The sequence below is a fragment of the Helianthus annuus genome, chromosome 16, assembly GCF_002127325.2.
Source record: "Helianthus annuus cultivar XRQ/B chromosome 16, HanXRQr2.0-SUNRISE, whole genome shotgun sequence".
Classification (NCBI taxonomy): domain Eukaryota; kingdom Viridiplantae; phylum Streptophyta; class Magnoliopsida; order Asterales; family Asteraceae; genus Helianthus; species Helianthus annuus.
In genome coordinates, this window is record NC_035448.2 from 65,315,096 (window position 1) to 65,331,742 (window position 16,647).

General features: G+C 34.4%; 1 protein-coding gene and 1 long non-coding RNA gene across 10 annotated transcripts; both read left to right on the plus strand.

Annotated features, from left to right (window-relative positions):
- The first annotated feature begins 781 nt into the window (after positions 1-781).
- LOC110903702 (protein NRT1/ PTR FAMILY 5.5-like) lies at positions 782-15,991 on the plus strand. 2 transcript variants are annotated; one of them, XM_022149484.2, is made up of 4 exons: positions 782-953; positions 1,782-1,996; positions 7,786-8,351; positions 14,976-15,991. In XM_022149484.2, exons 2-4 carry the CDS (start codon positions 1,964-1,966, stop codon positions 15,268-15,270), a joined length of 894 nt encoding a protein of 297 aa, XP_022005176.1. In that variant the 5' UTR covers positions 782-953; positions 1,782-1,963; the 3' UTR covers positions 15,271-15,991. The 2 variants fall into 2 exon arrangements, with proteins under 2 accessions (XP_022005176.1, XP_035841692.1); XM_035985799.1 differs by lacking the exon at positions 782-953 and having other exon boundaries at positions 1,686-1,996.
- Positions 2,659-5,981, plus strand: LOC110903703. Of its 8 annotated transcripts, none has more exons than XR_002572116.2 (6): positions 2,674-2,890; positions 2,992-3,200; positions 3,293-4,031; positions 4,154-4,578; positions 4,932-4,993; positions 5,338-5,981. It is a non-coding gene; the product is annotated as an uncharacterized LOC110903703 (long non-coding RNA). The 8 variants fall into 8 exon arrangements; XR_002572113.2 differs by having other exon boundaries at positions 2,679-2,890; positions 4,154-4,455; positions 5,102-5,981; XR_002572117.2 differs by having other exon boundaries at positions 2,679-2,890; positions 4,154-4,455.
- Positions 15,992-16,647: the final 656 nt, after the last annotated feature.

Here is a 16,647-nt window from a genome sequence, read left to right on the forward strand (position 1 = left end):
AAAAAAAAACTAAAGTATTAATGTTTTGCAAATTGAATGAAAGTTGATTTTTGAACCAGGGAAGAAGGGAAGAAAATTAAAGTTTACTCCAAAATCTCTATTAATCACATTTTACATTTTTAATATGTAATTTGCCCTGTGATTAGAATGAAATTGTATTGTTAAAAATACAACTTTTTAAATAACAGTTGTTTTGGATAAATCCAAAAAAAATTACATTTTAATCACTATCTCTTTTTTAACACGAATTTTGATTACACACAACAACAACAATAATACAACTTTTTATTTCTCGTCTACCTGCTATCCTTATGTAATTTGCCCTGATGATTGGAATGAAATTGTATTATTAAAAATACAACTTTTTAGATAACATCTATTTTTGATAAATCCAAAAAAAAAAAAAAACATTTTAATCACTATCTCTTTTATTATTATTATTATTATTATTATTATTATTATTATTATTATTATTATTATTATTATTATTATTATTATTATTATTATTATTATTATTATTATTATTATTATAACAAAAGAGATAGTGATTAAAATGTATTTTTTTTTTTGAATTTATCAAAAATAGATGTTATTTAAAAAGTTGTATTTTAACAACACAATTTCATTCATAATAATAACAATAACAGTAATAATAATAATAATTTATACAACGAATTAAAGGGAAAGTAATTCCAACTAAAGGCAAGCGAAGCAAAAGTACTCTTATACAATTTTTTTTTTTTTAAAAGAACTCTTATACAATTAAAAACCGGGTCCAGGTCAATGAGTGGTCTTTCGTTATGCAACATTATTACTCTGTACTTTATTCATAATTGATACGCAAGAAATTGAGTCCTTACTTGTATATTTGGATTTGAATATCTGTGTGTGTGCAGGGAAACCTGTCAGCTTCGAAGACAACGCAACAATGGCGATCTTCGTTAGGATTTCAGGTATTGGTTCACGACCTTCATTAGGATTTCAGGTATTGATTCAAGACGATGCTTCATTTTTTTGTTTGATTAACATGCTCTTCTGTCATGATGATGAAATACAACCTTTGATCATGATCACTTTGTATTTGCTTGTTGTTCTTACTTTGGTATCTCATGTTTGCGTTACATTGAAGCTGGGAGTTTTTCTTAGAAGTTTAAACGTAACTTTGTTGTAAATATTTGTATATTTTTATTTCTAGCTAAAAAGGTTGTGTTCATGATGACTCTTGAATACATTTTCATTTGTTTGACATGAGTTTTTGGTCCATGTTGTATTCAAGTTCATGTTCGGTTTGACCCACGGTGCCAACCTGCGAACACAACTCTTTAGCATCCCAGGTGTTTATAAACTGTTCAAATCAACCAAATCGAGGTTCACCTTGTTTGAGATTTTTGTAGTTTGATCCATGGTTTAAGATTGAAAAAAAAAAAAAAAAACGGTTTAAAGAATCGACGGACGATTTGGAACTTGAACAAACTATGTAAACTGAAATTGTACCCGTTCATTTTCCAAAACATTTCTGACCCGCTACCCTTTTCGACTCGCCCTGCCCATTTCGCCAGGTATGCAAATTAGTCTACAGTTCCAACCGAATTTCTTAAAAGGAGATATATGTTTTTTTTCTGTATTTCATAGACTAAGATAATATATAGTAGATGACTATTGACTAATTTTAAAATGTAATAATATATAACTAGCTATAAATTATAAGTTTTGTTTGGTAATACATATTGAAACTAAAATAAAAATGATAGGAAAATAAGATTTATATGTCGATCTTGCAGCACTGACATGGGCCGATCTGTTAGCTGCATTTGCAATGTATGTGATGATGAATTACTTAACAAATGTTTGGAATCTAAGCACTACACATGCTGCTGGTGTCATCACTATTTGAAATCGAATCACATCAGTTTTGGCCATCGTGTTTGCGTTCTTTGTTGACGCCTTCACTAGCGACTTCTTTATGCTTGTAGTCTCGAGCATTGCCTACAGCGTTGTAAGTAATTGTACTACACACTTTCTGTGTATATGACATAAATATAACATTAAGGGTATGTTTGGCAAAAGTAGCTGGTGGCTGGTAGCTGGTGGCTGGAGGCTGGTAGCTGGTGGCTGGTAGCTGTAGCTGTAGCTGGTAGCTACTAGCTGTAGCTTTTTAGATATATTTGGTGTTTGGTAGAGTAGCTGGACCTTTTAATAAATGTATAAAATGACCAAAATGGACATAACTAAAAATTTAGAAAGTTGGTGCATTAAAAAGTTCCTTATTTTTAGTGGTTAAAATAGTCATTTTTTCCCTAAAAGCTTGTAGCTCCTTCTAAACGCTACTAGAAGTAGGGTTCAACCAAAAGCTTCAAGCTCCTAACCTAAAAGCTTAAAGCTGCTTCAACCAAACAAGACTTTTTATTGAGTATGAGCTTTTTCTTAAAAGCTTAAGCTAGAAGCTCCTAAAAGCTTGTTACCAAACATACCCCAAATATAAATCTATACTACTATAATAAGCATATAGGAAGGATAGAATGGTAATTTGGCAATGTGTTGAAAACACTCTCAATGCACAATGTACAACACTTAAAGCATCAAGAAACACAAATAATTTACCCTTTTAACTGGTTCATCTTCACCGTCCATTTCTCTCACTTTTCACACGGATCGTGATCTTTAGCCGTCCACTTCAGTTCACACGGATCAACATTTCCTTCCCTTCTCTCTCACAACTCACCCCTCACAAAACTTCATCAGACCTTCTCTCTCTATCGGCGACTCAAGAATATCATGCCAGATCTCTCACCAGATGCCGTTTCATGACCAGATCTAGCTGATTTACCGGGTTGCTTTGGACTTTACCTCTGATGGCGTTGTGTTCAAGTACGGCTCTAAGCCTATTCAGGTATGGACCTGTAACGTATTTGATTAAACGTTATTACTCTTGATCCGTGTTAGTGTTAGGAATTGGAATTATGCCTGATATCATGTAATTTGAAATTTTAGTTATTAGGTATTTTGGAAATCTGGAAATTAGGTGATCGAGAGTAAATCTATATTTGATCTTCCTAGCCTCCATTGTTGAAATCTATTGGATCTTGAGCTTTAATGCCTTTTCATGGTTTTAAAAGATTAAGTATTGTTGCACGAGAATCAGCAATAGAATGCACCACCTGAACCATGGGCATTAAGAGAACGATGAATCTTGGCATATGGTGAGGCTCTCACTACTAACCTTGATTTTTATAGCATTTTGTTTAATGAGTTTGATACTCATTCTAATAGAAATCTATGTGTTTTTAATTAGTTGGGAAGCTTTATTTACAGAAGCTGGACCTGCACTTGAAGTCTTAAGTGATATTCTTAATGCCATTGATACCAGACTGGACGTTAGTTTCTGTACAAGAAACCCGTAAAACGCTACTAACTGATGTCGAATAACAGAAAACAAGGATAGCTGGTTGAACAGGGTGATGATCGGCTGAAAGGAGGTAGGGTAAATCTGGTTAGCTAGGCTGCACAAATCAGAACTTTCTATAGGGATTGATGATGGGTTGTCTTATATGAGTTGTTTGAAGAAGAACTGATCAGCCTGCAGCCCTACATCAACTTCAGAATGTGATTCAACATCAACAACAGATGGTATTTTGGCTCGCAATAAAAAGATGAACTTTATGTCTTCTAGGTATATACACACAAAACCCTAATCTTTTTTCATACTTTGCATACTGATCTGTATGTTTTTATAGCAAGTTTTGCATAAAGAATCATACACAGTTAGATTTTAAGTTCAGGGACTAAGTTCTTAATTCAAATAGTATGTGGCGAGACGATGGTGACTGATAGCGCCACGGTAAACCCATCTCCACTGCTCGCAGCTGATGTTATGTGAGTTGGACACTGGCGCTGCTTCGTGTTTGAAATCAATGTAGGATGTGTTGTTAAATCTGTTTTTGGGTCTGGTGTTTGAGTCGAACAGACTCGATCTAACTTTTCCTGAGCTTAAGATTGAGCTGCAAAGTTCTTGATAAATCATGAATGGTGAGGTAAATCTGCAAACCCTAATTGTTTCTGGTCATTTAGATGCTTGATAGTATGTTCATCAGTGCTTAGGTTTCCTTGATAATACCAGCAAGGACATGTGACCTTCGTTCATGGCGGATTTCAGGTGACGATGATGGCAAGTGTGCATAAAATGAAAGGATGGTGATTGTGAGAACCGATGGCGAAGGCAGGTATAAACCGGATTGGGACAAAAAAAAACTGGTTTTAACCTGTTTTTTTACAACCGATTCGTGTTATAAACTGGTTTCAAAGATCGAAAATACGAGCCGGTATCCAAACCGTCGGGTTGAAACTGGTTTTTATTTCCAATCGGATTGGGTTTTTTTTCCAAACCGTCGCATAGCAAAAATGGAGTTTGAGAAGATTAACAAAGGCGGGGTTATGGTAACTCAAGCAATAGATAAGGTACACAAAATATGTATTGGTTCATAAGGATATTTATGGTAATTTGACTTGCTGTGTGGTGGCTTTTTATTGAAGACCTATTCGTCACATCGTATTTTTAATGGACAGTTATTGGATTCCAAGGTATTTCACCATGTACCTTTTAGATACGTTATGCTAGAAACTAATGACAAGTATAAAAAAATTATATAAATATTAAATACATTGTACTTTTTGTACGAAAAGCGATGCACTTTGCATTCTGTTTGAAACTTTATTGGCTTGGCACGTGTTGTTTTATTTTAATCAATTGGAAGCTTGTGGTTGTACTTGATTTGGTTGCAATATGTTTTTTCTTTTCCGTTTTATTTCTATTTTTTGTGATATTTTTATTTAGAGGTTAGAATGATTGTAGCATATTGATGAGATTGTATGTTTTATTTCATCTACTTTTGATATTTTTATGTTTAAAGAATCTTTTTTTTGGTGATTATTAGCACCAAGGATGAGGGGCAGCAGCCGTTCACCTTCAAAATTGGCCAAGGCCAAGTTATTAAAGGTAATTTGTTTCTGTTGGTATTATTATTGGGTAAGTCACTTAAGCTATAGTCCTCAAATCTGAACGTGATTGGGCATCATGTTATTTCTAATTCAAATTTTTGTTTAGAACTGAGGAGTGTCTTGAACGAAGAAAGATTGATGATTTTGATGTGAAATAAAAAAAGATAAGGAGCTTTTTACAAACATTTTATGTTTGCAGTTGTAAGAAGTTGATGAATTTTCAGTCTGGTGATTGTTTTTTGATATTTTCTTCCACTTTTTGATGTGATTTTATATTGGATGAGTCTGTAGTCATGTTTTAGTTACGTGAACCAGTATATGGATTTTTGAGTTCATGTGCAGTCTTTGTTTAAAAAGGCGCGCCTGATGCACAAGGCGATCATGTACTTTTGGGCGGATTCCTACAGCTGATGCTTTGGCTATTAGGAATGTGAACGTTGGAAACGGAAGTTGCCCTCTATGCAGGACAATTCAGGAGACTGCGGCCCATCTGTTCGCTACCTATCTTGTTTTGTGGGCAGTGTGGTGGATCATTTGGGCTTGGGTTAAAATCCCGCATCCAGTTGCGGCTGAGACTCTAGACCAAGTCATCCAGTTTGGGGCGAATTTAGTCATGCCGACTTTGAGGAAAAAGGTAAAAAATGCGATCTTTTTCATGACTATCTGGAAGATTTGGATACATCGCAACGAGAAGATTTTCAAATGTAAAGCAGTGTCGGTAGATAATATCACAAAGGAGATCAAAGAAGAGAGCTTCTGGTGGATGGCGAAACGATCGAGAATGGTTGGCATCTCGATGGAGAACCGGGGAGATTTTGACGGAGGGTTGCAATTTTAATGTATCTGGTAGTTTAGTATATGTTTTCTTCTATGTTTGTTTTTCTTCTATTTGGTTGCGGCTTTCACAGCTGCTTGCTGTGTTAGCTTGTTCAACTTGTATTTGTAGTTTTGGTTTATAAAATTTTGAAAATGAGGTTTGCAGCATTTGAAATTGGTATCCTGTGTAGGTATCTTTACTGTTAAGTTCAAAACTACATGGTAACTTGGCCTTTCTACAAAGTCAGTATGTGTTGTGCCAGTTCCCTTTTAGGCTCTTTGATGAATTTTATTTGAGTACACTAACTGCTTTTATAGCAAAAAATTATTTCTAAATGAAAAGAAACTTTTCAGTGTACTTCATATTTCGTACCAAGTCAGAAGGTTTATACCCCTTCTGATTTAACATTGTATATATTTTAAGAATTGTTTATATTTACTCAAATTATTTTTGGTGATAATTACATTTGATCAACTATGACCACTAAAACATGAAATTCATAACTAAATAAAAATATATGTTTTCTTCGTGTAAATTTAAGATAGATACGTTTTCATATGTGTATAAAAATGTAGAGTGGGGATCCTACGGAAAGTTTGTTTTTCCTAGAAAGTCTAGGAAGCGATCTGGTCCATTCAATGGGTGTGTTTAAGGGTTGAGATTAAATCAATGGCAATCTTGTAATATTTGAGTTTAATTAATTGATTGTTTTAAATGAGTAGGGGCAATTTAAAACTGTCAGGCAATCACAACTCCTATTTTCACGCGAATTTCCCCCTCTCTCTCTCTCTCTAACCCACATTTGGAAACCCCCAAAATCATACCAAATATACCTAAAATCATGGATGAAGATAAGAGATTTTCCTTGTTCTATACACGTAAGATCAAGCTGTCATTGTACTACGTGTTTTACAAAGCGATTACGGGTGTTAACACACTGACTTCAGAGTGTTAAAACACACTGACTTCAACCTCTCTGACTGGTAAAACACATCACCAAGAACACGCTGACTTCGGAGTGTTAAAACACACTGACTTCAGAGTGTTAAAACAAACTGACTTCAACCTCTCTTACTGGTAAATCATAAAACACATCACCAAGAACCTGATTATATATTGACTTCTGAGTGTTAAAACACACTGACTTCAACCTCTCTGACTGGTAAAACACATCACCAAGAAGAACATGCTGATAGTTTTCCAGATAAACACATTGACTTCCAGATTTGAATTCGAAAACAACAAAAATTCCAAAAAATCATGGAATGTTAGTTAATGAAAAATAAATTCCAAAAATAAAATTAAAATGTGAAATTACATAGTTGCCCTTTTAGTTAAAATAACTTGCCACATGTCCAATTCTCATTGCTTCCTAGACATTCTAGGAAAAATACACTTTCTACCCAACTCCTACTCTAAAAATGTATGTCTTCATTGAAGTCATATTTTTATATTATAAAATCTAAAAAATAAACTTAAAATTTTAATTTTAATTTGGTCCGCCTAATGATTTAGACACATCATATAACCTCATCACACACGTTCATCTTACACAATAAGCTTTAAAAGTTTGTACATGAATAAAATTATGTAAAATGACCATTTTACTATTTACTATATAATATAGTATAGATATATGACAATTGGATGTTTAAGTTTTTAATTACGTGGTTGTTTTAATTCAAATCATATATTAGTTTAAATTACTATGTTTATGATTGATATGTTCTTATTCGCGTGTTTCTTATTATTTAATCGACCTCTGTAAGGCTTATCATTTAGATAGACCACACTGATGCTACAAATAATAAAACAAATAGAGATACAATACAATATATCACGAGAGAATTGATAAACGTATCTTTGTTATTATTTATTCAAGCCCTGTAAGGCTCATTACAAGTTTGGTTGAACGTTTCCCGCCGCATCGCACGGGTAAACGACTAGTATAAATATAAAGATAATGAATGCAGGGACTAGGATTACTATCCATGTCAACACCAGCTGTTTTTGGTCCATGTAAAGATGACAAGAAGGAATGTATTGGGCACACACAAAAAGTCTTGTTCTATATAGCCTTACTGTTGATCGCGGTCGGGATGGCCGGTCATATGGTCTCGTTAACGCCCTTTTTGGATCTACAAACGGAGGGTGATGAAGAAAACAAAGAGGAAAATGTAACGGAAAATGAAAATGGGAAGGAAAAGAAGTCTAGAGGGGAAACTAAAGAGGGATACAAAATATTTATGCAAATACCGGGTTTGATTATGGTTATGATTGTAATAATCGCGGGAGGCATTGGACTTCCATATGTAAAGCCGTGGAAACTCCGGTTTGGGATTCCGGCCATATGTTCAGTGGTGGCAACACTTTTATTCTTTACAGGATGGCCATATTACGATCGTGATCCACCCAAAGGGAGTCCATTAACAACTATGGTCAGAGTTTTCGTGGCAACTGCGCATAACATTTCACAGCATATCCCTAATCATAAAGACCTTTACTATGAAGACGATACCCGTCCCACCAGCAGCCTCAGGTTTCTCTTAACTGTAAGATTAAATATATTTATTTTATATTTAATCTGGTAGCCATTATAATCATTTACATTATATGGATCAAAATATATAACAATCCTATTAAATAATTAGTTGGTAATTGTTGATGGACCCAATTACCCTTATTAACTAATTAGGGTTTCCTCCTGGTGCTTATATAAGGAGAATTATGTGGAGGTTAAGGGGTTACTCAGTTACACAATCAGACACCCTATTAGCCATAACATCATAATGTTCGACCTCCCTCTCCTACAGCCGATACCCTTTTCGGTTTTCTTAGCCACCATCATTAGATTGCACCCTAAGGAGGAACCAGACCAAAACTGACAACTATGTCAAACACTATTGCTGCATCTACATCTGGATTCTCTGTTGGCCTGTACTGATGCAATCAAAGGTATGTTTTCATGTTTTCCTTCATGTATAAACAGAACTGAACCAACATGTGGTATCAGAGCATATGTTGATTAGTCAGTTCTGTTTTCGTATCCATAATTCTGGGATTGAAACTTGGAAAACGAATTTTTTGTAACTTTAAAACGGTGACAGCCGGTTTCGAGTCATGAAGATCGACTCGAGATCTGTGTTTTCGGGAAAAAGGATTAATTATATGTTCACTCGATTTCAACTGGGTTATGCTTTAACCGAAATCTGTTTAGAAAAACTATTAAAATTCAGGTTTCGGGTTCCAGAATTTATGTTTTATGTTTTTTTAGGGTTCATCATGTTCTTAGGAAAATTCGAAAATTCTATTATGTTTTGGAATGTTTTAGGATTAATGAGTGTTTTTTCCATGTTTGATCCAATTTTATCTTTTAAGTTTATTCGAAAACTGTTATTAGATAAACAGTTATCAATTTTGAAATATGCTGATAAAATTAGATAATCTTAAAACAGGAAATAATATCTCATAATCCCTTAGAATTCGAAATTTCAGTTATGCTTTCACATTCACAGCTGTTAACAGGAAGCTTCGAGATCATCAGATTATGACTCGAGACCATAAGGTCTCGACTCGAAATCATCAGGTCCTTAAACCTTCACAACTCGAGACCAACAGATCTCGACTCGAGACCATAAGGTCTCGACTAAAAATCATAAGGGCTCAAAAGTCTATAACTCGAGACATAAGGTCTCGACTCGAGACCATAACGTCATTACTCGACACAATAAGGTTGCGACTCGAGACCGTGGTTGCGACTCGAGACCTCATCATGACTAGAGATCTCATAATATATAGTAGTCGAGACCATGGTTCCGACTCGAGACAACAAGGTTGCGACTCGAGACCTCATAACTGACTCGAGATCTTATAACTCAGTCGAAACCTGACTCGAAACCTCATTATTTTAGGCTGTTTAATGTGAACTAAGATTTAGCTTGGGGCTACGCCCCAAACCCCAGTTCGATCCGCGCTAACGGGTGGTTTGCTATTAAACAATTGGTTTTTGTAATTATTTAGTTAATTAATGAGGATCAAATAATGTTTTACAAAACCAAAATGGCTTAACTTGAATGAGCTTCTGATGTATCACTTCTGGCCAAAGCTGATTTGATGCATCTACTTATCGTTCAAGTATTACGAAAGCTATGTTAAGTGTGCATCATAAGCATGAATGTTTTAATATCTGGCCAAAGCTGATTTAATTCCTTCATAGATGGCATACTTAACAAGTGCATAACTAAAGTGATTGTCTCAATTTCTGGCCAAAGCTGATTTGTTACAACCACTTTGCACACATGCTTAAATGATTACACTTCTGGCCAAAGCTGTTTTGTCTTCGTTTAAGTAGAACTTTAAGTAGTCTATTATTTTGATGTTAGTAATAGACATATCACAACCTCTTCACATAATGATCCTTATATTAATGATCCTCAATTAATTTTTGTGATCATTTTGTCTGCCTTATTCTTAGTACCCATAATTTTACTCACTATAATTTTCTTCTATAAATCTATATCTCATCCACTCTAATTCCTAAATCTAATATGTTTTGCTTAAAGTTTCTATAAGAATTAGCTCTTAAATTAAATCCTTGATTATCTTTTAAGACACGATAATCCTATTGCTCTCTTCTGATAAAGCACTACAGAAGAAAAGTAGAGCATTATGATTAGGATAAATCGAACATGATGTCTCTTATGATAATCAAGAACTCTGTAACATAAGTGCTGTCACTAAAAGGTTATTCCAGATTAAGTCTTTCCTAAGACTAATCTATTATTGTGGAATAATCACTAGAACTCCTAAGATGCATGCCTTGATTTAAAATTATATATTATAAAGCTAAGTGGTATATGTGAATACATAACAATGTACAATACCATGACCCATAAAGTTAAGGGCTTACGCATGGAAATAAGTACATTTTTCTAGTACATTACATACTAAGATTTTCACTTGTACAATTTGATGTCTTATATAAATCAACTATAACACTCAAAAATACCAAAGTATAATGAGTGTGTTGATAAGCAACATATGTACATAGAAATAAATGTTTGAAACTGGAAAATAAGATGTTATTCACCTTACAACCACTAAAACTTTAAGAGAGGATTGTTCTAAGGTCCATAGACAAATTACAAGTGCTAATCCCAACGTTAAGGTTCTTCAAGGGAAAAATCTCACTGCATAATTATGTCATTAGACTAGGCATAAGCAACGAGACTATCCATTATTCTAAAAGAACAGTTGGATAAATTAATTAGATAGTAACTTCCTAATGATATTTAAGTCTGATAATTTTTAATATTCCAATTAACACATGATTAGTTGACTCTAGTTCCATACGTTTCCTTACCAGAACTCGACAAATAACTAACACGAGAGTTAGTGACAAAATTAAATGTTAAGGCTATAAGAGCCATAATAAGCAGTCTTCAAACAACGCTTTTCGATACCTTATATATTCTGATTAATCAGAATATAGTATCATAATTAAGCAAAGATATGAAGATTGTGAGGTTTGCATAGTCAACATAAAGTCACACTTACCATAAACTCTCATTTTATTTGTTCTAAATATCTGGATAGAAACATTACTAAGATGAAACTAGATGATACCTTACTTTTCACAACTTTTGTCATCATGCAAATGAGAATTTGACAAAAGGAAAATGAGACTTATAAATTTCATCCATTAGAACCAAAATTCATGAGAAATCATAACATGGTTAATGAGGATGATTTTTTCATCTAATCTCATTTTAAGTGATTTTAAATCATGACGTTAAAGCCCTAAAATATGACTTGGCTTAAGGAATAAGCATGGGTTCATCATAAGTCATTCATTGACATTCGTGGAACTTATTCCAAATGGAATATTCAGACATAATTCATTTATCATTTGAAAGACTATCAACTTATATCTAAATTTTGTCGCATATGGCCCACGGTCTTAGAAGAACTCTATTCATATATGTAGTTAATCAGATTTCTATTAAATATGTCCCTAAAGTTTCTTCTGATATCTGGACATTAAAGAAATCAAATAAAGTCTAACGTATATGTGACAGGTTCCTACGTCACGTAGCTCATTGAAACTTCTCTTGTAGCATTCTAGAGATATTAAAGATCAGTGGGAGCATTAAGTGTCTTAATAATAACTTGCAATAGTTGCAAGAGGTGGGGGAGTGAAAATTTTACATTACCTAAATTTGCACCTCTTGTACAAGACACCGCTCCATCATGACACTGTTCCATCAATACTTGTCTCCTTAAAATCTAATGCTACTCTTACAAAAGTTTCATTGTTGCTTAATTGTGGGCACACTTAGATTTCTTACCTAAACTAACATAATCCTCAACAAGAGAAACTACAACGACTAAGGTCATTAATTTGTTTTCTCTATTAGAATTTGTTGGTTGTTAAATATTGACCCTAAGCATGCTGAGTTCCTAAAGATTTCTAAGGTCAGTAGGAGCAGTCAAAGTCCTTATCATGACTTGCAAGGAATACAAGAGGCGGGGGGAAGAGTGTCATTAAATTTCACTCCGAATTTAACTCTGATTACACCTCTTGTACACCATACTGCACCAAATCTTACAAACTTAGAATCCTGAAAATGATAGCAACCTAACCAAGAGCTAATCCATAAAACTGAAACTTCTAATGAACCCAATAATCAACTCAGGAGGTCATCTAGGTTTAAAAGCCTACTAACTTTGATGATTACATAACCTCCCTAATGAAGTTGAAATGGATTTTGGAAATGTTTAATGATCCTATCTCTTAAAATCAAGCCATTAGCGTAAATCAATCATCTGAATGGAATAAAATAGTTTTCTAGTAAAACTGATTTTATGTGTTCGTATAACGTTTGGGATTTGATTGAATTACCTAAGAGTGTTCATAAATAAATCAAATCCTAATATAAGCGTTAAGACACAAAGAGGCATGATTGGTTGTCAGTAGCTTATAATAGTTTTAAGCTACATTAGATGAACATTAAAAACAATTTTCCTTAACAAATGGCTGACACATTTACATGTTCATTAGATAACAACCTAAAGTTTCAAACCGAAGTTTAAAGAACACTTTATTTATAAGCCAATAATATCCATGTATGGGTTAATGCAAACATTATAATGTGACGAAATCTTAACGTAATTATTTTCATCAAGAATCAAGTGGATTAATGTACCTACCTCAAGATGAGTGGGAGCAACTAAGATAAACTTGTCTATATAGATGATATTCTCTTGACAAGTATATGTTACATAAGTCAAAGCATTGTTAACACAAACTTTGATATAATTAACCTCAGAGATGTCTCTTATGTAATAGATATCATAACGTACCGAGATAGACCCAATGGGACAATAGTTCCGTTCCATAAGTTTAACATTAAATGGGTCCCTACATATGTAACAATCAATACTGCTCTCCTTTAAGAGGAAAATAGGATAAATGATATTATTTATTTACGCTTCATTAATTGGAAGCCTTATGTAAGTTTAAGTCTATACTCGTTTAGACATTACTCACATTGCAACACACTAGATATGTCTAGATTAATGTGAAGCATCTAATGGAGTATTACAATATCTTTAAAAGAAACGAGAGACTACAATTTAAAGAAGAAGTGAGAATTAAAAACCGGTTTATTACTCTAACTTTGTGATATTCTAAGATTACAAAATGTAATTTCGGGTATATCTTTATGTCAGCAGACAAAACCTATTTCATGGAGGAGTCATAATGCAATAATATTAACAACCTAAGTTATAACGACATAATATAGTCACTAAATGTTGTTGGAAATTTATCAGTGGACTCATAAGTTTATTAACTCCATATAATTAATGTTTTGAAGAATTAGTATGATAAAGTCAGCTACCATAACTCCTTGAACAGTAACAGTTCAAGAGGTGCTGCATTAAGTTTCGATACGCAATTAATTATTCGTTTATGAACGAATTGAGGAAACTAAGTTTTGTATCGAATACATTCATGATATGCTTAAGGATCCTATAACTGAAGGGCTATTACCCATAAGTCTTATTAAGAGAGCTCATAAACGGGTATTAATTAATAGTTGTGCGCAATTGCATATCGTACTATGAATGACTAAGTATTAGTTAATTTTCCTCATCAGTTTGATTTTGTATGTCTCTAAGAATATGTCAAGCTAGCATAATGGCATATAGACAAATATAGTTACAAATCAAACAAAGGGCTTACGCGTATTTTGATCATAACAATTAGGTTTTAAATTAAGGCTATAGTATGATTAATAGGGGTCCTGAGTTGCATAATGATTCAACGGCTGTATTTTTCTGCTATAGTACTTGTTTAAGGCTAAAATGAGTGTTAACTCCTGATCAGGCTTATCTAACACTCATAGTAAATGATTACTCGGCTAAGTGGGAGAATGTAAGATTAAATATATTTATTTTATATTTAATCTGGTAGCCATTATAATCATTTACATTATACGGATCAAAATATATAACAATCCTATTAAATAATTAGTTGGTAATTGTTGATGGGCCCAATTACCCTTATTAACTAATTAGGGTTTCCTCCTGAGTGCTTATATAAGGAGAATTATGTGGAGGTTAAGGGGTTACTCAGTTACACAATCAGACACCCTATTAGCCATAACATCATAATGTTCGACCTCCCTCTCCTACAGCCGATACCCTTTTCGGTTTTCTTAGCCACCATCATTAGATTGCACCCTAAGGAGGAACCAGACCAAAACTGACAACTATGTCAAACACTATTGCTGCATCTACATCTGGATTCTCTGTTGGCCTGTACTGATGCAATCAAAGGTATGTTTTCATGTTTTCCTTCATGTATAAACAAAACTGAACCAACATTAACCCCTGCCACTCGAAACTGGATATCAAATTTAACACGGGCGTTGATCTTTTTTTTGCTTCTTATTATTGTTTTTAACTTAAAAATTAAAGTTTTCATTTAGAAAATTTTTATAAATTCTTCTGACAGAAGTTACTTTAAACCCAAAGTTGTTACAAAATCACAGTTACATATTTCGGAGATCAAGTTTTTAAATTTAGACGTCTAAGTGTGCTACTTTTGACATACTACATGAACCATTTGACCGTTTAAGGTAAATTAAAATTCACACAGGTGCTTGGACAAGGCTGCTATTAAGGTACCAGAAGGGCAACAACCGAACAAATGGAAGGTTTGCAATGTGCACGAAGTAGAAGACACCAAAATTGGTATTCGTATGCTCCCAATGTGGTCAACCTTCATTGTGGTCGGAATAGTGCTTTCTATCGGAAACACTTACTATTTGGAGCAAGCTAATCACATGGACAGAAAGCTTGGGAAAATAGAGGTGTCCATTCCAATCTTCCTTCTGTTCTATAAGGCCACAAGCTCCATTTCCGCAACCTCCTATTCATTCTTAATAAACTGAACGAAAAAATACGCCCCGCCAATTGGGATCGCTACCGGTATGGTTCTCTCAGTATTATGTTGCATTACTGCTGCGAAAGTGGAAACTCGAAGACTGCATCGGATTAGAGATCATGGTTTGCTAGACAAACCCGAAGACAAGATTCCTATGAGTATATTTGCACTGCTTCCACGGTTTATGTTGTTAGCAGCCGTTGATGGGATTGCTAATAACAGTATCAAGGGTTTCTTTAGGAACCAAACCCCTGAATCCATGCGCAGGTATTTAACTTATTTCACAAACGGCGTGTTGGGGTTAGGAAGCATGGCTAGTGTCTTGTCGGTCTATGTGGTAGGAAAGATCAGTGAGAAAAATGGAAAGCCGAATTGGTTCCAGTATACGTTAAACAAGAGCCGTTTGGATCGGTATTATTGGGTGTTGGCTGCACTAAGTGCGGTTAATCTTATCATCTACGTCATTGTTGCGTATTTCTACAAGTACAAGGAATCGCCAGATGGTGGTGCTGACAAGGATATACCTGAAGGTGGAGACATGAAGGATGATTTCCATGACAAGAACTGTTGTTGTTGAGGCAGGTTAGATGTCAAAATTTGTGTTAGTTGTTAAGGCTATCTCTGGTGTTTATTTATTCATATAAAGAGGTTAAATCAACATGACAACAACCTAGTTGATGTCAATTTCTACTCTTAATTCATTGGCTTAAGATATGACTGTTACGTGTTTTATTGATATTTGTTAGTAGTGTCATTTAGTTTTAGTTCTGAACTAGAAGCAGCTGATGTGATGAATATATGTTTCCTTCTAAAGCTAAAATGGAACATTTATTATCCAATGATTGTAGGTTAAGTTATTCTTTCCTGATATTTTTTAAATTAAAGGCTCTCGGTATCCACACATCCCCTCTTTTTATTTGCACATCCCTAACCCTACAGGAAGTGTATTGGGCTATAGGGTTCCTCTGGGTCAAAGCGTATTGATCTATACGCTTCCTGTACGTGTACTTAAAGTACAACTTTTCAGACACTTTTCATGCAATGATTATGGGACCAGAGGAACCGTATAGCCCTATACACTTCCTATAGATTTTTTTTCAAAAGCAGCATATGGCTCTTATCATCTTTTTTTTTTTGAACGGAAAGGAACGAGTGTCAACCACCGTGACACCGGGCGCTGTGGCCAAGGTCGACTACTCAACCGCCACCAGCCTCTTGGCTCTCCCAAATACGCAGAAACCCGACCTCTACCCGTCCGAAGGAATGGCAGTGGAATAATCGGTAAAACCTCGCCTCCCATCCAAGACCAACCATATTGCCCTATACGCTTCCTATACTTTACTTACTTTACTGACATGGGAAACGTATTGCCCTATACGCTTCA